The following is a 25317-nucleotide window of genomic DNA, read 5'->3' on the forward strand; positions in this document are numbered from 1 at the left end:
CGTTGCCATGTACAGTACTTTCAGTGTAATTTACAATCAAGAAAATGTGTAAAAGGGACCATCAAAATAAAGTGGTACCGAGCATTTTTCTATGTGAATGTGTAGTGAAACAGTAGTGATATTGAGTTTTTTTTGGGTTGTTGTTGTGTGTTTAGGGAAGATGTGCTCGTCGGAGTCTCGTGATGTGATGAATGAGGATGAAGATGCTGAAGGTTTGTCGGATTCTCGCTCTCTGGATCTTCTGTCTCAGGCGTCTGTCAGCGGCGTCAGAGGAAACAAGAGGACACAGATCCTGCCAGAGGGCAAGTACACACACACACACACACACACACACACACACACACACACACACAAATACTGTTCATTTCTTATATAATTTGATAGGAGATTCATTTCAATGTTAAATGTAAATTTTAAATATAAAATACTATTAAATCTATTTTAAAAAATATTGACCCTTTGTTTTCACCATATTTTTGTGAAGTTTACTTTTATGTTTGATGTAAAATATGAAATATTAAATTCTTTATCAGGAAAACTGAAAGAAAAAATCACTCAAACGATACATATTAATTGAATAAAATAAATTGCATGCATTAATACTTAATATTTAATTTATATTTTAATCACATAATGATTATCAGACATGTATAGTTTCATAATTTTTTTTTAGTGGACCAAGGAAAATGAATGAATGAATGAATGAATAAATGAATGAATGAATGAATGAATGAAAGAGCTGATATATTTGTCATGAAGGTAATAAATGCACAAATAAATAAACAAATTAATAGTGTAATCTTTGCATTTCCAATCATTAACTGATTTATTGATTAATTTAAATATAAATGTAATATTTTATATTAAACATTAAGAATTTGATATTTTTAAACATTCCTTTTGATTATAATATTTTCATAATAGTATTTTATTTGAGCTTATTTGACTTTGCCATGTGTCTCAAGCAGCGCTGTCTGTTTCTGTGCAGGTGGTCAGATCTCACTGGCCCATTCCGGAGGTCATGTGCGCGTGGAGAATGTTGCTGATTGGCCGTCGGTGGTCCAGCAGTTTCTGTCTCAGCGCAGGCAGAGAGACAGATCAACAGCAGAGAGAGACGAATGAACCACACGTTTATCCCAACAGATGAGTTTACGCTGCCTTTGAGCATCATTCTGAAGCCGCTGTTAGCTTCAGCCTGTCACTGCCTGTGGATTTCTCTGATGTTCACTCCTCTCTATACATCTCTACCGCTCACCAAGAGTGCATTTATTTGATCGAAAATACAGGACATTTTTGAAATATTATTACAACTTAAAATGAATATACAGTACTGTACAGTATAGTGAACTGTCATTTATATCTGCAGTCTAAAGCTGAAATTTTCAGTCATTCAAATGCTAATTTGATGATCAAGAAACATTTCGGATCATTATCAGTGTTGAAAAAAGTTGTACTGCTTTATATTTTAGTGGAAACCATGATTTATTGGGTTTTTTATTAGTATTTGCAGATATTATAGAAAGTACAATATAACACCATTAATTTACAAGGTTTTTTGTAACTTAAAAATGTATTTACTAACATTTTTGATCAATCTAATACATCCTTGCTAAACAAAAGTATTCATTTCTTCAAATAAATATATATATATATGATAGTAGTTGCTTATGCTGTACATCTGTCTCTGATTTCTGATGTATAGCGATTGGTGTAAAGAAACCAACTGGAATACTCATATTTGTTTTGCTAACTGTTTATTTGTCAATGAAAAAGACTTCTAGCAACCAAAATGTTAAATATTGTAGCAAAAACACTGCCAGAACAACAAGTTGCAATGTTATTATTATTTTATACTAATAACATAGAAAAATATCAGTGTTTTTGATGTGTTACATGCGTGTTTTTTTAAATAACATTTTTATTTCTTATTATTTTAATTTTATTTTTATTTAAAACGTTCAAATTTAGTCTAAAAATCATTTAAAACTTGAATTTTCCTCTTTTTTTTTTTAAATCTTGTCTAGTTTGAAGGTGAATTAAATTATTTTGAGTTCAAGTAATGGAAAAAGCACTTTGCATTGACTTATTGATCTTATATTACAGCCAGTGTATGCTCAAATATAGCTGTGTAAACACATACTGTGCAAGGAGATTAGTTCTTTTACTTTAGGTGCCTAAAAAAGTGTTGATTGTTCTTTTTTGAACCTTCTGTTGTCTCAAACTCTTCAGTAATCTCAAATGATGTCTGTTACTCTTCTGAAAGAGAAATAAAAAACTAAAATAATAATAAAAGTCTAAATGTTCAAGCATTGCTAATAAACCTGGAGCAGTCTTCTGTCATCTGATTGATTTTTTTTTTTTTAGCAAGTAAAAAAACGTGATTATTATTTTTCAGTCAAATCTTGTAGACTAAAGGTCCAATATGGCTTTGCTTGATTATCTAATAACTGTTTAGGAAAAGTATCATACAGAATGTTTTGACGAAGGTTTATTTCCAGAACCTTTACTTTCCCTGTTCCTCAGCGGTGAAATTATTTCCTTCAGCCACTAAACCAGGCATGGGCAAACTCGATCCTGGAGGGCCGGTGTCCCTGCAGAGTTTTGCTCCAGCACTAATCAAACACACCTGAACACCCTAATTAGTGTCTTCAAGATCACTAGAAAGCTACAAGCAGGTGTGTTTGATTAGGGTTGGTGCAAAACTATGCAGGGACACCGGCCCTCCAGGATCGAGTTTGCCCATCCCTGCACTAAACCATCTCAGATCGTTTGACGAAGAATTATTTGTTAATATTCATTCATTCATTTTCTTGTCGGCTTAGTCCCTTTATTAATCTGGGGTCACCACAGCGGAATGAACCGCCAACTTATCCAGCATATGTTTTACACAGCGGATGCCCTTCCATGCTCTACAGACAATTTAGCCTACCCAATTCCGCATGTACTGCATGTCTTTGGACTGTGGGGGAAACCGGAGCACCCTGAGGAAACCCACGCGAACGCAGGGAGAACATGCAAACTCCACACAGAAACGCCAACTGACCCAGCCAAGGCTCGAACCAGCTACCTTCTTGCTGTGAGGCGACAGCACTACCTATTGCGCCACTGCGTTGCCCTATTGGTTAATGTGTCACTACTTAATTTTTATATTGCATTATTCGAAAAAAATTATAGGAGCGACACGGTGGCTCAGTGATTAGCACTGTGGCCTCACAGCAAGAAGGTTGAAGTCCCGGCTGGGTCTATGTGAAGTTTGCATGTTCTCCCCGTGTTGGCGCGGGTTTCCTCTGGATGGGATTAATATTACATTACTTTTTTCAGTTTCATCCAAGTCAAACTTTGTTCCCACTTTATATTAAGCGTCCTTAAATACGATGCACTTGCATCAAAAAATAAATAATATGCACTTTCTGTGTTCATAATGTATTTGAGAACACTTGTGGTGCTCTTGAGTTGGCATAGGGGTAGGGTTATGGACAGGTTTGGTGGTATGGGTAGGTTTAAGAGTGGGTTAAGGTGTAAGGGATGGTCAACAGTGTATTTACAAATGTAATTACAGAAGTTAATTACAGATGTAATTACATACAGGTATTTGAGAACACTAGTGGGGCTCTTGAGTTGGGATAGGGGTAGGGTTATGGACAGGTTTGGTGGTATGGGTAGGTTTAAGGGTGGGTTAAGGTGTAAGAGATGGTCAACAGTGTATTTACAAATGTACAGATGTAATTACATACAGGTATTTACTCAAGCATAAGTACACCGTAAACACATGCATTTACACAATAAGTTCATTGTAACGAATTATTAATTTCTGTGTAAATACATATTAGTTAAGGCCACCTTATATAAAGTGGGACCAAAGCTTTAATTTGAGGAATAAACACATTTAGCTGTAACAAATTACAGTAATTAGTTTTTTATGCAGTGTACACTCAGAAATACATGTACAAATGCTCTCAATGGGTCAGTACCCTTTCATAAGGCACAATTTTCTTCTATAAGGGTCCATATTAGTACCTTAAGACTCCATATTGAAACTTAATAGTACATATTTACAGCTTTTGTGCTTTAAATCTTTATTTGTTATTCCACATGTGTATTAAAACTGACTTGCTGCATTGCAATCTGACATGAGACTGTGTTGATATCCACTTGTTCCCCTCTGAATGGAAATGAAAGCGGTTTTTCAGTCAGAAAAATGATGATTTCCACTCTCACAGGAAGAGTCTCTCAATGTCTGCTTTTAGGAGCAGATTGATGAGTGAAATGCTGAAATCGCTCTGTCCAGAGTTAAACCTGACAGACGTTGACCGCTAGAGTAAACATCTGTAACCCACCACAGTTTCTCACTTTTATGGAGCTTCATTTTTGGCTGTGTGTTTATGCTGAGGCTGTAACTCATCCGTCCTGCTGGTAAAGGGTTTTTTTTAAAGAAAAATGTCCTGCAATTACGCAAAAATAACAGCAAATTGACTCTTTCATCCGATCATGCATTAATCAGACCAAACAGACGACATTAATGTGTGTTTCCTGTTTTCAGCTTCTCATGTTGCTAAATTTACATCCATAAAAGCTTTCTCGTTCGCTATATTCATCTTCCTGTTTAATGATTCAATTCCAGAGTGCATGAATACAAAAACACTGAAACAAAAATACCCTCATTTCGTCCATATTTGACCGTATTTAAATTTATTCATCTAGCAGACGCTTTTATCCAGAGAGACTTACAACTGAGGAGGCATTCAGCGATTCAACAAGAAGAGGCGATACACACAACAAGTGCTGATTATACAAAGGAACTTAATGCTCAGAGAATTAAGTGCTAGATAAAGGATGGGGGGATTTTATTTTAATAGAGAGAAAAGTGTTTCTGCAGGTGGTTTGTCAAGCCCACTCACCTGTGAAGCACTCTTCATAAATGCAAAAATGTTTTAAAGAGATGTAGAGAGATTGTAAGAATGTGTCTGCTGCAAAAACTGGTGCAAGTGTCAGTTAAAGTGTCAGAGAGATGAAAGAGTGTGTTTTCTACAGGTGGTTTGTCAAGCCCACTCACCTGTGAAGCACTCTTCATAAATGCAAAAATGTTTTAGAGAGCTATAGAGGGATTGTAAGAATGTGTCTGGTGCAAATGTCAGTTAAAGTGTCAGAGAGATGAAAGAGTGTGTTTTCTACAGGTGGTTTGTTAAGCCCACTCACCTGCATAGTTTTTGAAGTTGTAACATAGACTGTAAAAGATATGTACGTAATATCCGTGACATCACTCATAGGTTTTTTGAAGAGCGTAAATGAAGCTATAAGTAGGCATCGCCAACCGTCGCCATTTTGTTTGTGCGCCATCGCACCTACCAGGGGTGACCAAATAAGGGCAAAGAGGTGGAGCGTCAGTGGAGTTAAAAACGCCTGTTAGCATTTTGCTAAGACGGACTTTTCTTTGGGAGAAACGCTTAATACTTCATTACCTGCGACTCGTTTGTGTTCTGACCACATGTGCTTGGTTGTAAACTATATCAATAAAGTTTTTAGACTTTTAAAAAACACTGTTGTAATACATTGAGCCACTAAACATTGTTCCTATGATGTTTTTTTACAGGAGGAAAGTGCAAATTACTTCCAAATACCTCAAATATAGTCTGTGTTAGTTAATGCAAGGCTGTTTATTAAATCCAGGCATAACACACACCGTTTCGGATGACTGTTTTAAAGCCAGATAATTAATCTGTCAGATTCTGGAGTGCTTTACAGTTCTAAAGAAAATTAAAAATGATAAATTATCATAAGTAAAACAAATAAATTTATAGAGATTGTATATAAGTATATAATTTCACTCATCTGGGAAATAAAGGTTTCTATCCACTTCAAATGTTGACTACTGCATTTCAGAGGCCTCAAAATAGCAACACTACAATAATGCACAATAAATGCATGAACAACAATGCATTTGCTAATTAAAGGGGACATATTGTGCAAATATCACTTCTTTAAGGGGTTTAAACATGAGTGTGTGTCAGCAGTGTGTGAATATATCCAGCTTCTAATGGTAAACATGTATTAATTGTATGTTTTATAATCAGACTTGATTAAAACAGTCTGCAGAAACACTTTGATTGACATTCTCCATTTGTACGTGTCATCAGAGGAGGAAAGCCCCGCCTACTAGTGAACATCTCTCCCACATTAGCATATGAAGTCAGTCTTGTTTTTGAATCTGCCACTATGCTGACACACAGGCATTCATAGCTCCGCCCTCTTTTGAAAAGAGCACAATCTCAATTGAATTTAAAGCGACAGTCACCAAAACAGCCCGATTAGGATCAAAGCCTAAAAGGGTCAGTTTTAGAGAGTTAGACAACATCATCTGTGTGGTATTTTGCGCTGAAACTTCTCATATACACAATCTAGGCACATCAGAGAGCTTGTAAAAAGGGGCATGATAGGTGCCCTTAAAACATACCTGCCAACACTCCCGTTTTTCCCAGAGTCTCCCGTATTTCAGACCCATCTCCTGGCCACCTCCCGTTTTGCTTTGTTTCCCGATTTCGGCGTCCGTCAGCGTGATTGCAGCGACCATCAGACCCCCCCACTGAGCGTAATTTAGGCGACTGTCAGAACCCCCACCCCCCACTGAGTGTGATTTAGGCCACTGGCGCACCCCCGGATAAAATCTCCCGAATTTTATGATCCGAATGTTGGCATGTAGTGCAGGACATGAAAATGATGCTCTAGGCTGAAACTAGCAAACACACTAACAAAAACTGGTGTAGGATAGAGCTCAAGGAATGTGATGTTCATAATGTGACACACCTGTCGCTGTGGTTTTCACACACAGAGCTGATCTTAAAGTGGTTTTATAAGCTGTGGAGGACAGGAGAGATTCTCTGGGCTGTCTCAAAGTGACGGATGTTTAGATCTTCATGATGAAGAGAGACAGAAACTCCAGCAGATCCGCTCATTCACACATCCATTGTTATTAATCAATTATAATAACATCATTGTTAAACATGAATACATTTACCATCACCAAATAAATGATTAACCTTCAATATTTCAGATTTTTAAATAGCAGTATCTCTAACAACCATTGTCCGATCTGAAAAGTGTATTTATTCTGCTTCCAGACCATGTATTTGTCTCCGTTTCAAAACGTATGACTGGTTTTGTGGTCCAGGGTCACATGTGTATGTATATATATATATATATATATATATATATATATATATATATATATATATATATATATATATATATATATATATATATATATATATATATATATATGTGTGTATATATATATATATATATATATATATATATATATATATATGTGTATATATATATATATATATATATATATATATATATATATATATGTGTGTATGTATGTATGTATGTATGTATGTATGTATATATATATATATATATATATATATATATATATATATATATATATATATATATATATATATATATATATATATAATCTATATATATATATATATATATATATAATCTATATATATATATAATCTATATTTATTTATTTTTTTTACAAATACAATATATTATTCCCAGAAATCTTTCCCCAAACTTCAATTGCACTAAAAACATGTGTGATCCAAGGATGGGACACACAGACCAGAGTTTCTCTAAATATGGCTCAGGGCTGTGTGTTGATCTCCAGAGGCCTGTTTACTAGAGAGATCCCTCAGTGTAGAGGAGAGAAGGGTGGAGAACAGACAGAAAACCAGCTGCGGAGACTCTCAGAGGAGCTTTGGGTATTTCTCCAAGAGTCATGGAGATTTCAGCAGAGCTTTAACAACTTCAGAAAGCACTGGAGATCCAGCTGAAGCAGAGGAGAGAGAGATTCATCAGACCCACCGGTGAGACTCTCTTTTCTTTTTGCTCATGAATATCTTTCACATTTGAGATGTAACTGAGATGTGCATGTGCGGAGATGAACATTATGCATATTGTCTTGTATGGTCATCATGTCAGTGTTTAATCTTTAATGTGTATAGTTGTAATTCACGGCACCCTTATTCATGTAAAATCGGGATGAAACATACAGTATGAGTTGAAAACAAAATTATGAATGGAATTTAAAATATAAACAGGTGTTGGTCAATGGAGTGCAAGTACATTGTTCACAGTATTTCCAATTATATATATTTAGTTTAGCTCAAATCAAAAAGCAAATACTGTTGTGGTCAATATTATTAGCCCCCTTAGCAAGTATTATTTTTTTCCGATTGGAAAACTGGACTGTTGTCCAATGATTGCCTAATTACCTTAACTTAATTAACCAAATTAACCTAGTTAAGCCTTTAAATTGCATTTAAGCAGAATACTAGTAGCTTTAAAACTAGTATTATGTGCTGTCATCATTGCAAAGACAAAATAACCTAGTTATTAGAAGTTACTTGTTAGATTAGTTATATTAGTAATCACTTAGTAGTAGATTAGTTATTAGGTATATTAGTAAGTTATTAAAATTTAACATGATTGATATGTGAATAACATCAGAAATCATAAGAGAAAATCTGTAATTTAATTAAAACTGAATAAATAGTCGAATAATTTATAAAATAATTGAAAAGTGTATATTGAGTATTTTTTATGAAAATGTCAATATTATTAGTACTGTTATTGTATACAATATATTATTATTATTATTACACTTCAATGAACTGTCCAAGTTGAAAAATGCTATAGTCTATATAACCTTAAACCTAACTGAGCATTTTCCATGGAAAATCAGTGATCCCCCTGCAGACTGAACCATCAGGGAATGACTGGACGTAAAGTGACGTTACACAAGACTGAATCTGAAAGAACAAACTGTTAATATAAATATTGATTATAGATTATTCATGTCAATATCAATGAGAGTAAAAATGCTGATGAACGAGAATCTGAGCTTCTTGTAATGTAATTAAAGTGATGTTCAGATAAGGTCTCAGACGTCACTGAACAGGAGCACAAACTCTCTCACAAAACCCAACGCTGAAGAATGTGCCATTTTTAGAAAGCTCTGGAAAGATTCCCGCAGTGCCACTGAGAGATGCGTTTGTGCTGGACCTTTAGGGCAGTTTTTCAGTGCATATATATATATATATATATATATATATATATATATATATATATATATATATATATATATAAGAAATTAATATTAATGCTTGAAATTGAGGGTAACAATAAAGACATTTGCGTTACATATAATTTCTACTTCAAATAAATGATTGACATAAACATTCTATTCATCAAACAATCATGATTTGCTCAAAAATAACACAGCACAACTGTTTTTAACATTAATATTAATCAGAAAAGTTAATAAAGTTAAAGTTTAGAGAAAAAGTTCATTCATTTTCCTTCGGCTTATTCGCTTCATTCATCAGGGGTCGCCACAGCGGACTGAACTGCCAACTATTCCAGCATATCTTTTACACAACAAATTCCCTTCCAGCTGCAACCCAGTAATGGGAAACACCCATGCACACTCATTCACACACATACTCATGCACTACCAATTTAGTTCATCAATTCCCCAATACCGCATGTGTTTGGAAAACCGGAGCACCCGGAGGAAACCCACGCCAACACGGGAGAACATGCAAACTCCACACAGAAATCCCAACTGAGCCAGCAGGGACTCGAAGCAGCGACCTTCTTGCTGTGAGGCAACCGTGCTAACCACTGAGCCACCGTGTCGCCCCTAAACAAAAAGTTATATAATTATTCATGTAAATTATGTAATGCACAGGTTTCACGGTGCATAAATATTCCAAAAAAAAAACATTGTTTATAATTTGTGACTCTCTCATAAGCGTAAACTTTTAACATTGAAAACAAACACAATTCAAACGCTTCAGTTCGGCAACATTTTGAAGAAAGTCTTTTTTTCTTACAGAGTTACTAAATTACAGTGACAATAGTAAAATTTTATTGCAATTTAAATTTGTATTGTGTTATGCGATTGTCACACCCTCTGCTCGTTCCTGTAGTCCCAATCACCGCTCTTATTCACCATCCACCACACCCGTGAACCCTCACCTGATTACTAATCACCTGCACCTGCAATCACCAACGCACTATATATACTCACCTCACTCCCTCACTCACCGGCTAGAATCAAAGACGGATGGTTCTCCTCATCTTCTCTGCCAAATTCTCCTGTGCTCTTCCTTGGATGTTCTCCTCCTCCTGTGCATGCAAATACACTTGTTTAAGGGAAGTGACTATTCTTATGTTGGTGTTTACCAAAGTACTGAAGTTACCAGCTGAACAGTTTGTGTGCCATTCACCTGCTTCACCTTGCTACCGTTGTTGCATCGCTTGAATAAATACCCTTGAAGTTTTATCTTTTGTCATCCTTGTGTGACCGTGACAGTGATTTGTATTTTTAAATGTTTTTAGCATTATTTCTTCAGTTTTACATGATCTAGAAATACCTCTAGCATGGCAATTTGGTGATCATAAACATTTCTTATTAATATAAATGTTTAACCTTCACATCCCTTTCTGTAGTATACATTGGATTATACACTCTATTATTAGTCTTATACTAAAGAGCTGAATGCTTGATTCTGATTGGCTGATGGGCATTCTAAGGCGTGCTGAAATTTTCAGATAAACGCACAGATAAAGTAGTTCTGGCAGCGCATTACAGCTGTTCAGCCGTGGGAAATAGAAACCATTTCTAAAATAGAAGTTCCTGGTGATGATTTGGACCATCCCTGTCAACATTGGGATGTGAAAATTAGGGATATGCCCATCTTAATAAGGGATTTCCTTAAATATGGATTACTAAACATGTTCATTTGGAGCTGTTTCATTGTAAATAAACAGTTCAATGGTCAGTGATATGTTTTATTATTATTAATATTTACAAAAGAAAAATTAAATAGTATACATGAGCAGCAAATACATTAGCAAACAGTTCAGCTTATTAAAATTAAAAGCTATTATAATGAAATAGATTCAAGCTATCAAATCTCATTAGCCGTTTCTTCCCTGTATAACACATTCTGATTAAAAAGCAGTGAATGAATCTCTTATTTATTTAGATTTTTTTGGTTTCATTACTTTAAATAACAGGTGTCACTTTAAAAATGCACACATGTAACGTTATAATTAAAGCATTCAATTGCTTTCCTAACTTTTTATGCTCATTTAGGACGAAATTAGTTGTGTTTGAAAAAAAAACCCACCAAGATCGACATCTTTAGATGTTGTTAATATCAATTATATGTATATGTCTGTTCAAACACGCACCTAAACCCAGACTTTCACTCAACTTCAAATCGCGTTTACAGAATCCGTTTGGGAAACAGCGTCTATTTATCACTATGGAGAGCGTCAGCTGACAGTCACGCGCCGCTATATGACTGTTTCGAGGATTGCATAAGAAGGAGAGACGGCACCTGTAATGAAAAGGAAGGGAATCCCGCCATTTTTATATTTATTTCAAAGTGTTTCCTAGCCTAAACAAAGCAAAAGCACAGAACAGACTCACATTTAAGAGCAACAGCGGCCCCTGGTGGTTCGGCGGTATGAGTTGTGTATAGGGAGGCTTAGCACTTTAATGTTTATTTGTCATCCTTCAGAAAAAGACTGAAAATACAGGAGAAATACTGGAAAATACCTTTACAGGATGAGAGCGGGATAGAACTGTAAAATATGTGAGAATCCTGGGAAAAATGGGAGGGTTGAGAGGTATGGTTTGGACAAATCTACTTTAACATGGAAAAGATTGAAGTTACACTAGACTAGATAGTCAGTCTATAGCTTATGCTGTTGTCAATCTGGCAACCTGGGTTTGTGTGAAGAGGAGGGCCCGGGTGAAAAAGTGTTTTGATTTTGAATTGCAATACCAAGTTCGCCCACTGGGTGTCAGTCTTACATATTATCCTTACTTAAATCTCTTATTTCCTCTGTTTTAGCCATGGATATGCTCCTCGGAGGTGATCATCAGAACAGCTCATCTGAGTCTCCAGAAAACACCAGTGTCGTCCAGTCGGGGGAGCTGTATCTGAAAAAACTGGCACACCTGGACGAATCCCTATACCAGGAGTTTTACACCCTGTGGGTCTCGCTGATCGTGGTCAATACACTCATGTTTGTGGTCGGAGTGGTGCTTAACAGCCTGGCGCTCTACGTTTTCTGCCAGCACAGCCGTTCCCGATTAACCCCAGCCATTTATACTATAAACCTAGCAGTAGCCGACCTGCTGGTGGCGCTGTCGCTCCCGGCACGCATCGCACTTTATCACAGCGGAGGCGACTGCGTGGCGTGTTTCTACATGCACACTTTTAGCTACTTCGTGAACATGTACTGCAGCATCTTATTTCTGACTAGCATCTGCGTGGATCGCTATATGGCGGTGGTGCGGTCGTCGGGCAGTCGTTGGCGCAGTCCTGCGGTGGCGAAAATCGTTAGCATATGTGTGTGGCTTTTCGCAGTAGTCGTCACATACTCTTTGCAGACTTCGGCTTTGGAGTTTCACAGAGCGTCCTGCTGTCGAGTCGCTGTATTATTCGCCCTCACCGTTTTGGAGTTCGTCCTGCCGCTATTAGTAATCGTAGCATTTACGATTCGTGTAGCATGTGCGCTAACAGATGGAAACCTAATGCCGCAGAGCTGGGGTCGCCGAGCACGTGCTGTTCGGTTGCTGGTTGCAGTCCTGCTAGTTTTCACCGTGTGTTTTACGCCGTATCATGTGCGCGAGGCAGTGGTGTATTTCCAGCTAGGGGGCAGCAGAGAGCAGCACGTGGTGGCGTATCATGTAACCATCACGCTCAGCAGTCTCAACAGCTGCCTGGATCCTGTGGTTTACTGTTTTGTGCCGGATAGCTATCGCTCTGTGCTGCGGAAAGAGCAGAAGAGGAGATCTGGAGGGAATCCGATGGCGATTAAAGGAAACAGGAGCAGAAACGCTGCCGACAAAGCCATCGCTTACAGCGTCACAACTCTCACTCTCACACCCTGCATACTGCCAAGCAGAGACATCACAGCCTGAGATTAAACACTCACTGAGAATCTGAAATATCAGATATGTACAGTTGAAGCCAAAATTATTCGCCCTCTTGTGTTTTTTCACAATTTCTGTTTAACGGAGATCAATTTTTTCAACACCTTTCTAAACATAAAAGTTTTAATAACTGATTTATTTTCTCTTTGCTATGATGACAGCACATATTATTAGACTAGATATTCTTCAAGACACTAGTATTCAGCTTAAAGTGACATTTAAAGGCTTAACCAGGTTAATTAGGTTAAAGTTAGGGTAATTAGGCAAGTCATTGTATAACAGTGGTTTGTTCTGTAGCAGGCATGGGGTGATGTTTAACAATGTACAACATGACATGTTGTGCCAGAGTTAGCTATAAAGCTAATTTACGTCTGTAGTCCCTGCGCAGAAGTTGTACCAAATTTAACAGTAAACAATAATACATTATACACTTACAGTACAATACATACAATACATTATTATCAGTCGGATGAAATCAAATCAGTGGCTGCATATTTGATTTTGTTTAAGCCAAATTTTAAGAAGAGTTTTAAAATGATTGAAAGTGGTACTCTCTCTGATATGCACTGGTATTTTATTCCATCTTCCTGCTTCTTTAATTGAAAAAACTGATTGTCCAAAAGCAGTTCTCTTAAGTTTAACTGATTTACGGTGATAAGCGGTTTCAAGGTTTACCATGGTTTGGAAAAGTCAAGGTTTTAAACCGCTAAAATTTTCTGTTATACAGTTCCTACAACATATATACTGTATGAACTGTATGAAAGGTTTTAATGTGTGTGTTTTTACTACTATTTTATTTGTATTTTTTTAATGGCAACAGTATCTCCACCAGAAAAGTACCATCCACATCAGAAGCTACTGGTCAACCCATGAAAAACAGATTGCTTATGCACCAACATCCAGCATGCTATAGACCTGAACAGCGCAGTAGCTTCATTCATATGTTAAAAAAAAGAAATATGCATATCGGGTCGTAAAGAAATCTGTGTTTTTGAAACTAATGAAGACAGCAGAAGTCAATGATTTGTTTTAATTATTAAGCCTGATGTGTTTACTGATCCAAAATATTACATTTTTTTCTTAAAAGAAAATATATTGTGTTCAATGGGAAGAAAATTATTATTTTTTTTACCCAGACATTTTTAAAGAACTTACTTTAGAGCAATAATCACAATAGTGTGGTACTCTGAAACTGTGATATTTTAACCAATGTTATCATATCGTCAGAATCTTATACCGGCCCATGACTGTTCTGTAGACAATCCAAAACTAATATTGCTTAAGGGGGATAATAATATTGACCCTAAAAACTGCTTTTATTCTAGCCGAAATAAAACAAATAAGACTTTCTCCAGAAGAAACATTTTTATTGGAAATACTGTGAAAAAATTCTTGCTCTGTTAAACATCATTTGGGAAATATTTGAAAAAGAAAATCACAAGAGGGTGAATAAGTTTAACTTCAACTTTACTAACGCAGAGTTTTGGTCTTGTTTCTAGTGCAAATATCTAAAAACTCTTAAATCAAGAAATATTTTCTAGACAAACAAAAAAAATTTACTTGTTTTAAGAAATAATAAGTAAAAATTAAGTTAGTTTTTAATCTTGTTTTGGCTTTGAAATAATACTATTTTAGATATTATTTTAGAATTTTTTGCTTGTTGGAAGGAATAACTCATTAATTTTGACATGTTATTTCTGAAAACAAGATAAAAATGTTTGCTTGTCTAGATATGCTTCTTAATTTGGGAACTTTTCGATTTTTTTTTTTAAACATTATTTTTATTGAACTATTTTCTGCCAGACATATCTTGGGGTGCCTTTAGACCAGAGATGCCCAAACTAGGGCCAACAGGTCAAAGCTGGCCCATGGTAACCTTTGATGATGGCCATGCCATCTGAGAATGGTTTAGAGATTGTACTTTCCAATTTAAGGCAACCTCTTATTTGCTTGTTTTATCGTTAAACAACCAAAAAGTTCAAATAAATTGTTTCAATGTAAATGGTGTGGTGATGCGGTGGCGCAGTGGGTAGCACAATTGCCTCACAGCAAGAAGGTCACTGATTCGAGCCTCGGCTGAGTCAGTTGGCATTTCTGTGTGGAGTTTGCATGTTCTCCCCGTGTTCGTGTGGGTTTCCTCCAGGTACTCCGGTTTCCTCCACAAGTCCAAAGACATGCGCTACACGTGAATTGAGTAAGCTACATTGTCCATTCCGGGAGTTTTCCGGGAGACAGAACAATGCGGGAGATGGGTCTGAAATACGGGAGTGTTGGCAGGTATGGTGTGAATGAGTGTGTATTGGTTGCAGCTGGAAGGGCATCCGCTGCGTAAAACATATGCTGAATAAGTTGGCGGTTCATTCCGCTGTGGCGACCCTAGATTAACAAAGGGACTAAGCTGAAAAGCAAATGAATGAATGAATTAACCATTCATTAATTTAAAATGGTGTAAATTAACCAGATTTAGTATAAAATATACATACGACGGAGGACAATGCAGAGACTTTGGTGAGCAAATCAAGGCAAAGGCAGATTCTGCTTGACTAGTGTATTCAGCATTTGAACTCCACTGTGTTAGAAATGTGATTGTTAATGTTTTTATTGCAGTAAGTTCTAATTGAAAAAGCTAAACTGCATTAGTTAATACTATTCCAAGTCATGTTTTCTATTTCTAATGAATAAGAAATTACCCATGGCAGTTTTAATGTAAAATAGTTTTGAATATTTCTCTTTGGGCCACTCACGGCTATCAGTGACATTTGGTTTTTGGCCCTTCATAAGAAAAAGTTTGGGCACCCCTGCTTTAGACATTAAAAAGGTTGAGTTTCCAGTTCCAAAATCTGCTATTCATATTATTTTTATATCTTTGCTATCACTGCATATTAAATAGTGGCTACTTTATGTCTGCGTTTGTATTTCTTTTTCTTTGTAAGTGCATTAATATGTTCATCTGACGTATTTTTAAAGACTGTAACGCATCATCAGACAGAAATGCAGTAGTATACAAGAGTAAACATTGAAGTGACGTACAGTGTAGCTTCACAGTGTTATAAATGTCAGCTTTGACGTATAGTGTCCAGTGTTATATATGTCGGTTTTACATTGTGTTCCTCACAGCGTACACGGATCTCCTTGTTTATTTTGCTGCAGGCTTGATTTAATGTTTGCTGTTTATGCTCATGTGTTTATGTGAAGACCACACGGAGACACTTCTGCTGACTCTACAACTCTGCATCAACTTACATTTATGATCTGTTTAAACACTTGTGTGTTTCTGTCAAAACAAATATGACCAATGTCTGCTGAGTACAGGATCTGTCATTCTCAAGTAAAAACATCATACGGAGAAAAATCGTAGTTTGTTTGGATGTAAAGGATTTATTGTGTTTTGTGATGTGGCACGGTGGCTCAGTGGTTGGCATTGAGGCCTCACAGCAAGAAGGTTGCTGGTTCGAGCCCATCTGGCGTTTCTGTGTGGAGTTTACATGTTTTCCCAGTGTTGGCATGGATTTCTTTCGGGTGCTCCAGTTTCCTCCACAATTCAAACACGTGCTATAAGGGAATTGGATCAACTAAATTGGCTGTAGTGTATGAGTGTCTGTGTTTGTGAATGGGTGTTTCCCAGTACTGGGTTGCAGCTGAAAGGGCATCTACTGTGTAAAACATAGGTTAGATAAGTTGGCAGTTCATTCCGCTGTGGTGACCCCTGATGAATAAAGGGACTAAGCCAAAGGAAATTGAATGAATGAATACAATTATTTAATTTGTGGAAATAATATAGAACATTTATTTTTTAGTTTAATCCTTCTATAATACTTCATAGTCTTAACCATTATATATATATATATATATATATATATATATATATATATATATATATATATATATATATATATATATATATATATATATATATTCTTTCCGGCTTACATCCAAACATCCACATGCAAACATCCACACAGAAATGCCAACTGACCTCGAAGGCTCGAACCAGCAACCTTCTTGCTGTGAGGTGATTGTGCTACCCACTGAGCCACCGTGACACCCATATACATATATATTTTTCTCATATAAATAGGCTATATTACAGATTTTCCTCCAGTTCTTGAAAAGTAAACATCTGTTTGCCTGACGGACACTAGCTTAAATTTACCACAAGATGGCGTCGATGCCTTCAAAATGATTTTATTTTTATTTATTTATTTATTTTTTTGCTGAAGGCATTTAAAAAAACTTGTAATAATGTCGTTGTCAAGTTCTGTGTACCAATCACTAAAAAAGCAATAAACATTTTTTTAAATAATCATCTTACATATTTAAAATCATCAGGATGAAATGTGCAATATACATTCAATTAGAAGCAAGTTTTAAAATATCTCACATTGTTTGTTTTTTTTCTTAAGTCAACTTTTAAATTGATGTCTATTTTTAAGTTTTTAAAGCGCACATTACCATCATAAAACATGCTAACGAATATGCTAATACTCACGAATTTCCGCTTAAACGGTGAGACTAAAATGATTAGCATTATAACTAGCTCTTATCCCAATCACGAGACTTCAGGACAGGGACGTGAAACCGCAAATGCTGGATTTTCTGAGTTCTGGACATTTATATTAAATCAGCAGTTTAGCTCACCTCACGTCAGCATCTGTTCCCGCCAAATGTGTAAGTTTACTCAGCGGTTTTATCTCCAGAAACTTCAGCTCTGTCTGAATAAAACACGTCAACACTTTTTGGGGAACTGTTTACACTGAGATCTCCAGTGTAGATCATGATTTATTATTAATGCTGATACTGTCCATAGCATACAGATCATGTTGTTTAATCTAAAAACATTTTATGAGGTTAGTGAATCGCTAAATTGTGCCCACATCAATAAAAATGCTGTAGTAGATGTATATAGCGTAACACATTTCCTTTTAATGTCTAGACATTTGATAGGCCTACTGGTTTCATTGTTTTCATATGCTAATATATTTTTTTAGGAGCACCACCTTAAAAGTTCAAGTAAATATTATTTTGTCAGATTTTTATTTTTAAAAAATATAATTTTGAACATGAAATAATGATTTTCAATAACAAAACCTCTCTTACTGGTGTGAAATTGATATTTGGTAGTTTTTTTTTTTTTGGCTACACCTTATTTGGTGTACTTGTTACTGTGTCACTTATTTAACTACTGAGTCATTTTAATTTACTACATATATGGTTAAGGTTAGAATTAGTTAAGTTTAGGGTTAGCTGCATGTAAATATGCATAATTAATGCTAAATAAAAATACAAATAGATATATGGCAATGCATATATTGCATATTCACATTACATATATGACATACAAGTTCAAGTTTTGATTTTACATATATAAAATGTCATACATTCAGCATATAAAAACATGTTATTGCTAGGGCCACACAGAAACTTCGCACCTAGAAATCCTCAGATGTCCACAGATTTTTCGCCAATCATGCAGTCTATTTCTTTACTTGTTTAAATGTGTGTAAATTTATACTTATTTAGTTTTTAAGTTAATTTCCGTAACATTATTGGCTAATATAAAAATGTTCATATGATGCATTTACAATACAGTTAGTCAAGTAATATTTTCTGTCTTTTGTTGATTATATATATATATATATATATATATATATATATATATATATATATATATATATATATATATATATATATATACAGTTTTTTGTAGATATTAAATGAGAGACTTGCTTTGTTTACCAATGGGCTTTATGCACAGCTATTGTTTTTCAGCCTATGGTAAACTTCCGGTGAAAGGGTAATGTGACTAATTTAAAGTTGATAAGGTTCCTCTTACAACATCGACATCGTAATGCAATTAAAATACAACCAGTTGAATTAACTTAAGCATTCGTTTAGTTGTTTAAGCATATATCGAGATGATAGACCGTGTAACCGTTAGCGCCGTCAGTACCTGCAGGTGAGTGCAGAAACTCCATTTAAAATACTATGGTAAAATAAATATTTATATTTTAAAGAGATGGCAAAGAAAAATGTAATTTAATGCAGTGCTTCTTGTCCGGTCTGAGACCCATTTTATATAATATATGTATAGATTTATTTATACATATTATATATCTATTAGGCAGTGAAAATCACTTATTTTTAAAGAAAACAGATCCTAAATGGGGTGATTTTGTAATGGAAAGAGTTCACCAGAAGCCGTCGGGCTGGCTGGCTGAAAATTAAAAGTCTGTGTGCATATACCCCATTAAGTGGATCTGCATTGTAAACATTAAATAAAAGTTCACATCATGGACCACGCCACTCTTTGAGCTAGACTTTATTGGAGGGATGAGAAGGGTAGTAAGAGGATAAACAGTAAACAGGTACTGTTGGTAGATTGATCGGGCGTCCTATGATGATGCCCAGATACTCAGAGTGGGGGTACTGTCTCTGTAATATTTTGGTAGAGTGATAGGACCCACCGATTCAACCTAGTAGGGAAGAGAAGGTTATAAAGATTGTTAATGGAAAGCGAGGAAATAGAGGGAGGGAGGATGGGTTCGATATAACAAGAACGGTGCTAGAGGGCTGGTCTGCCTTAAATGAGTTTTAGGGAGTATGTGATTGGTTAAGGAGACAAAGGGAGTCGTGGTTCCTCTGCCGAACGTTTGTTAACGTGTTAACTCCATTTAAAAACATATTCTTTATTTCATATATTATGTTTTTAGTTACGATACTCTCAAAATCGTTCCACATAAATTCACAGATTTTTTACAGAAATTCTGCTTAGAAATAGCAAAAAATGTCCGCAGATTCTGCCCTGGTTATTGCAAAAAAAGCCATTAACATACGTTTTTTTCAACCATTGGAATTACAAATATGTACATGCATGTTGAGGAAAGAAAATTATATATATGACCACAATTTTAGTCTTCTATGTCAGGGAATGTGTAAAATAGACACCTTAAAATATATATTTTCTCTGCCTATTTTCCTGACAGCTGTTTTGCCCACACCAAATACTTCATAAATCATGTTCTGTCTGCTAAATCTGCATATGGTCATATGTTCTACTGTATATATTATCACATTTGTCTGTAGTTATATTTATTATATACACTCTATTTCATCAGTCACAGTTTATTAAAGTAACACAACAGTGTTTAACATTAATTGCTGGTAAATAAACTGTGCAAGAACTCATTAGTCTGTCATTAAAAGCTATCAGAAATGACATCAGACTTCACTCATCTGATTAATTACTGATGTAATCGATTGCTGTCTGTGGTTGTTTTCTTCAGGTCCAGGTTTGATGTAAGAACATAATGAGATGTTTACTGGACTCCAGCAGAGGACGAGGACGGGATATTTCAAGACAGAGGTAAAGAGACACTCCTGAATCCTGATTGACATTCACACACAGCATCTCGAGGATTAGCGGAGGAATAAGACATTCTGACACATCTAAAATAAAGCCGTGTGCCCTCTGATACAGGATCAGCCTCGCCCAGTCAAATCCACTGTGCTGGAAACAGGCCAAACTGGTCATGGTGGACACGACTAAACCAAACACACTAGTGCTGCTACACTCGGTTGCATGCAAAGTGTTATTAGCTGTGTTTCCATCCATCTATTTGTATATACAATTGGGAATATTTAAAAATGCTTAATGGAAATGCCAAGATGTGGATTCATTTAGAAAATGTGCAACTTACGTGCGCAGCTCACTAGAATAAACTTTCTGATCAGAATAAATGACCGAAACACTTTTACTGAAATAAACTCCAGCATGTGCATCAGTAAAGGGATGTGATTTGGTTTTTGACAGATGATGCTCAGGTATAAATGTGTGTTGCATTAATGGAGTTTGCAGCACATGTTTCCAGCACATTGTAAAACATCTGAAATGTTGTTTTGCTCATTTCTGAAATGCCTCAGCTGTCAGTCCGTCATCCCAGTGCTTCAGTATTATTATTATTCTATTATTATTACCTTCAAAACTGTCTTGAGCATCTGTCTGCGCTCCCAAAAGAGCGTCTCACGCCTCCAAAAGCCACCACATTCACCGCGTTCATTGCATTTCGTCTTCTGAGGTGCAATTAATTTATTAGAGAAGAAAAATGAGCACAATCCCAACGCTCTAAACTACATTTCTCTGATTAATATTTGTGAATGTTTATCAGGAAGTGATGATTTTGTTTTCTTTAAATGTTTTATGTGGTGTTTCAGTTATATCCATATGTCTAATTCACATCTTTGCATGGAAACTGTAACACGTGGATGACAGAGACAACGTTAGGATCCAAGTGCAGGTTTATTCGGTAGTCAGGCAAGCAAGGGTCAACACAGGTGCGAACAGATGAATAAAGGCAAATCCAGAATCGTAGTCACTATAACAGGCGAGAGGTCAGAAGGCAGGCAGTGAACATGGACAAACAGACAAACTTGGCAAGGGTCAAAACACGGAGAAACAAGACTAAGTGAAACGCGTTGTAATGTCACTTTACAGATAACAAGACTCGGCCAGGAAGTGAGTGTGTGTGCTGCTCAGTGCAATGCAGATTTGTGTAATTGCACGATCAATAAACTTTATAGCACTGAAGAGCCACACTGTAAAAATGCAATGTTCTACACAATTCATTCATGTTGTCCCAACACAAATCGATTAAGTTTACTTAACAAATTTAAGTGGATTGAATGTAAACAATTAAGTTGTCCCAAAACAATCTTAAGAATTATGTTCTGTTGTGTTTAATTAAGTAGCTTGAACAAGCAGTGTATTTTTTTTGTGCACACACATATATAAAATTTTAATGATTTGTTAATATTATTAGAGTTGAATTCTTTTTATTTTAATGGGAAATCGTGATATACACTGAAAATAAAAATATTTTTGCTAAATTTTGCAAACTATTTAAATGGGCTGAACTTTGAACAAATTAAACTATAGTAATGTCTAACTTCATTTGCTTGTTTAAATTCACCTCAAATAAATAGTTTGCAACCCCTTACCTTAAAAAAAAATTCAGTAAACATTTTTTTCAGTGAGCTTTGTTTCAAACGTTTGGAGTAAGATTAAAAAATCTGCATTTTATTCAGGAAGAATGCATCAAATTGAAATTTAAAATTTTAATTATGTCAAATAGTCTCTAATGTCATTTTTAATGTGAAAATTTCAATTTCAAAAACTTTCTATAATCAATTAAATAACGAAAAAAGCATCTCAGTTTCCACAAAAATATCCATATTATCTATGTAAATAATCAGAATTATGCTTTCAGAATGAGCCTATGATGCCAAATACACATAATTATATGTACACATCATATATTGTAGCAAAATATTCAATATAGTTGCAGAAAACTAATTAATTAATTGATTTATTATTTATAAAATGATTTTCCAAGTCTTCTGAGACAACGAAGACTTCAGTAATGATGCTGAAAATATAGCTTTACTAAAGAAAACAAAGTCATTGTAAATCAAAAGCATATATTTGAAATAAGGATTAATAATAAAGCATTCATAATATCATTGTCAGGAGAGTATTTTTTTATCAAATAAATACAGTATTATTAAGAAATCACACAAAAGAGGTGTGATAATAGGCTGAGTTAATCTAAAATAAATTTTACATAAAGACTGAGGTTTATTTTTTAAATAACAAATGCGTTCTTAAAAGTTTCCTTGCTTTTATTCTTGTCTTTAATGTAGTATTTTGTTCTTCTGAGTTCCCACTTAGCCGCTTTAATTGTTACTGTAATGCCACAGATTTACTCTAATAGTTTAGGAAAGACACGCTGAAAGGACAAAACACTTTGTTCTTGTTTATTGCGGGAATTGAATCAGAAAGAACTCTTATCCAGACCATGTGAACAGAATAATGTGTTTTGTCTTAACACAGTTTTAACAGATTAATCGGCGGCTAATTAAATGTGTAAAGTCAATCAGAGCAAAACCAGTGGAGAAACAAACCTTTCACTGTGTTCAAAGCTGCTTCTTCTGCTCTTCTTCCAAAACTTTATTCACTAAAAATCTTTGCAGCTGCTTTTAAATCTCATTCACACGTGCAGTCAAATATGCCACATATAAAGTCTGGTCGTCATTGCTAGCAAAGGATGCACTAACGCCATCTCACACCAATTAGTAACTTGATTTAGTGGCTAATTCGTATAAGGAAGTTTTGTCCGATGCAGATAACTATAGATATGGATGACAATAGCCAGTACTGTATATAGGCTGGTAAATATAAATATTGATTTTTGAACCCCCTTACTAAAGTAATTTCAACAAAGGCTCATTCTGAAAACGTAGCCCTATATACATTTCTGGAGATTGTGAATTATCTAGCCAGAGGTATGTATGGCTGCATTTTGTCTTTAAAATAAATACTATAGGGCGGTATGACGCCGGTCATGCTTACCAGCTGACGCTTACCTCCGTGTGGATGGCTTTCTGCTGTTGTTAGTTTGCCCAGTGGCACGCCATGTATGTCGGCGGACTTGAGACATAGAGAGGAGTTGACGACGACAATGGGGTTCGAGTCCGGTGTAGAACGATTCCAAAAACAGGTAAGACAAAAACAGAAGTCAAAAAATAAAATAAACAAGTAAATAACATGAAAACATGGTAAAATTTAGGATGGATTAGTCAGTCAGTCAGTCAGTTAGTCGACAGCGGCCTCTGGTGGATTTACGCAAGAACAGCAGGCGTGAATGGTACTCGTGAGAGAAATTTACGATCTCCAAAAGCACACACAGCGGCCTCTGGTGGACTCGCAAAAACAAAAACTGCAAATAAACGTAGCTCCTGGGATATATTTGATGCTCTCCAGAAATGTATATAGGGGGTACGTTTTCAGAATGAAATTGGGTTGTTTAATGTTACTCAAACAAAAAGCAAAATCATTTTGAGATCCATTTGCTGCTCTTCATTGAAGTAACTTTCACATCCCAATGTTGACAGGTATACAATACACCAAAAAATATAGATACTACTGTATTTATTACTGTTTATCAGTTCAATAAATATCCTGTAGCATTCATTAACAAAGTTTTGTAAAATACTGTGGACTTTAATGCAATATGGTTCAAGCACACGGTAGTATTTGCTAAAAATGACTCAAGTAAGCCTTGAGCAGCTTTTGTACATGCGAGTTGAAGAAAGAAAGTGGACATTTTTGGATTTGGGTGTGTTTAAACAGACAAATACCAATCCATGCTCATTCTGATTACGAACTAAATACATTTGTGGAGAGAGCAACATCTGCCCCAGGAGCTACTTGTTTCTGCAGTTTTTGTTTTCGCGAATCCACCAGAGGGCGCTGTGTACGCTTTTTCAGATCTCTAATTTCTCTCGCAAGTGCCATTCGCACCTGCTGTTCTCGCGTAAATCCACCAGAGGCCGCTGTCGACTGATTGACTGACTGAAAAGTCCTTGTAGCAGCCGGATTTTACCACGTTTTCAGATTTTACCACATTCCCACCTTGTTATTTACTTGTTTATTTTATTTTTGCATTTTGTTTTTGTCTTACCTGCTTTCTGGAACCGTTCTTCACCAGTATCGAAACCCTTCATCGCGGTCAACTCCTCTCTGCGTCTCAAGTCCACTAATGTACGTGGCGAGCTACTGGGCAAACTGGTAACTGCGGAAAAGCCGTCCATATGGAGGTGCAAAAAGGAACGGCATCGCCCCCGTAGCATTTGCTTTAAAGTCGAAATGCAGCCATACGTTCCTCTGGCTACATAATTTGCGATCTCCAGAAATGTAGGGCTACATTTTCAGAATGAGCCTATGTTGCCAAGTACACATAATTAGATGTACACATTATATATTGTAGCAAAATATGCTATATAGTTGTAGAAAACTACAGTATTGTGTCATTTGTTTATATAATTGTTGTGTTGACATGGTTATAACTATATTACCACAACAGGTAATTCTATAGGTATAGTCTATAACTATAGAAATACCACACACAGGTATCTAATACACCAAAATAAAGCATATTACAGTATTTATTATGGTTTATCAGTTCACTAAATATGCTGTGGCGACGCAGTGGGTAGCATGTAGGCCTCACAGCAAGAAGGTCGCTGGTTCGAACCTCGCTGAGTCAGTTGACGTGTCTGTGTAGAGTTTGCATGTTCTCCCCGTGTTCACGTGGGTTTCCTCCGGGTGCTCCGGTTTCCCCCACAGTACAAACACATGCGCTATAGGGGAATTGGGTAGGCTAAATTGTCCGTAGTGAATGTGTGTGAATGAGTGTGTGTGGATGTTTCCCAGTGGCTGGAAGGGCATCTGC

The 25317-nt window shown here is 35.9% G+C and overlaps 2 protein-coding genes across 2 annotated transcripts in view; both read left to right on the top strand.

Moving 5' to 3' along the window:
• trpn1 (transient receptor potential cation channel, subfamily N, member 1) overlaps positions 1–1447 on the top strand; it is a 46576-nt gene extending 45129 nt beyond the window's left edge. Inside the window, exons 28-29 of the mRNA XM_056479796.1 lie at positions 156–302; positions 989–1447. Of these exons, the coding sequence (XP_056335771.1) occupies positions 156–302; positions 989–1122 (281 nt within the window). The 3' untranslated portion in view covers positions 1123–1447. The remainder of the gene's footprint in view (positions 1–155; positions 303–988) is intronic.
• A 6359-nt stretch (positions 1448–7806) lies between these two features.
• On the top strand, positions 7807–13076 carry LOC130247214 (G-protein coupled receptor 20). The gene is made up of 2 exons (XM_056480432.1): positions 7807–7877; positions 11943–13076. The coding sequence occupies exon 2, from the start codon at positions 11945–11947 to the stop codon at positions 13016–13018; it is 1074 nt and encodes a 357-aa protein (XP_056336407.1). The 5' UTR covers positions 7807–7877; positions 11943–11944; the 3' UTR covers positions 13019–13076.
• Positions 13077–25317: the final 12241 nt, after the last annotated feature.

The sequence above is a fragment of the Danio aesculapii genome, chromosome 19 (genome assembly GCF_903798145.1).
Source record: "Danio aesculapii chromosome 19, fDanAes4.1, whole genome shotgun sequence".
Lineage (NCBI taxonomy): Eukaryota > Metazoa > Chordata > Actinopteri > Cypriniformes > Danionidae > Danio > Danio aesculapii.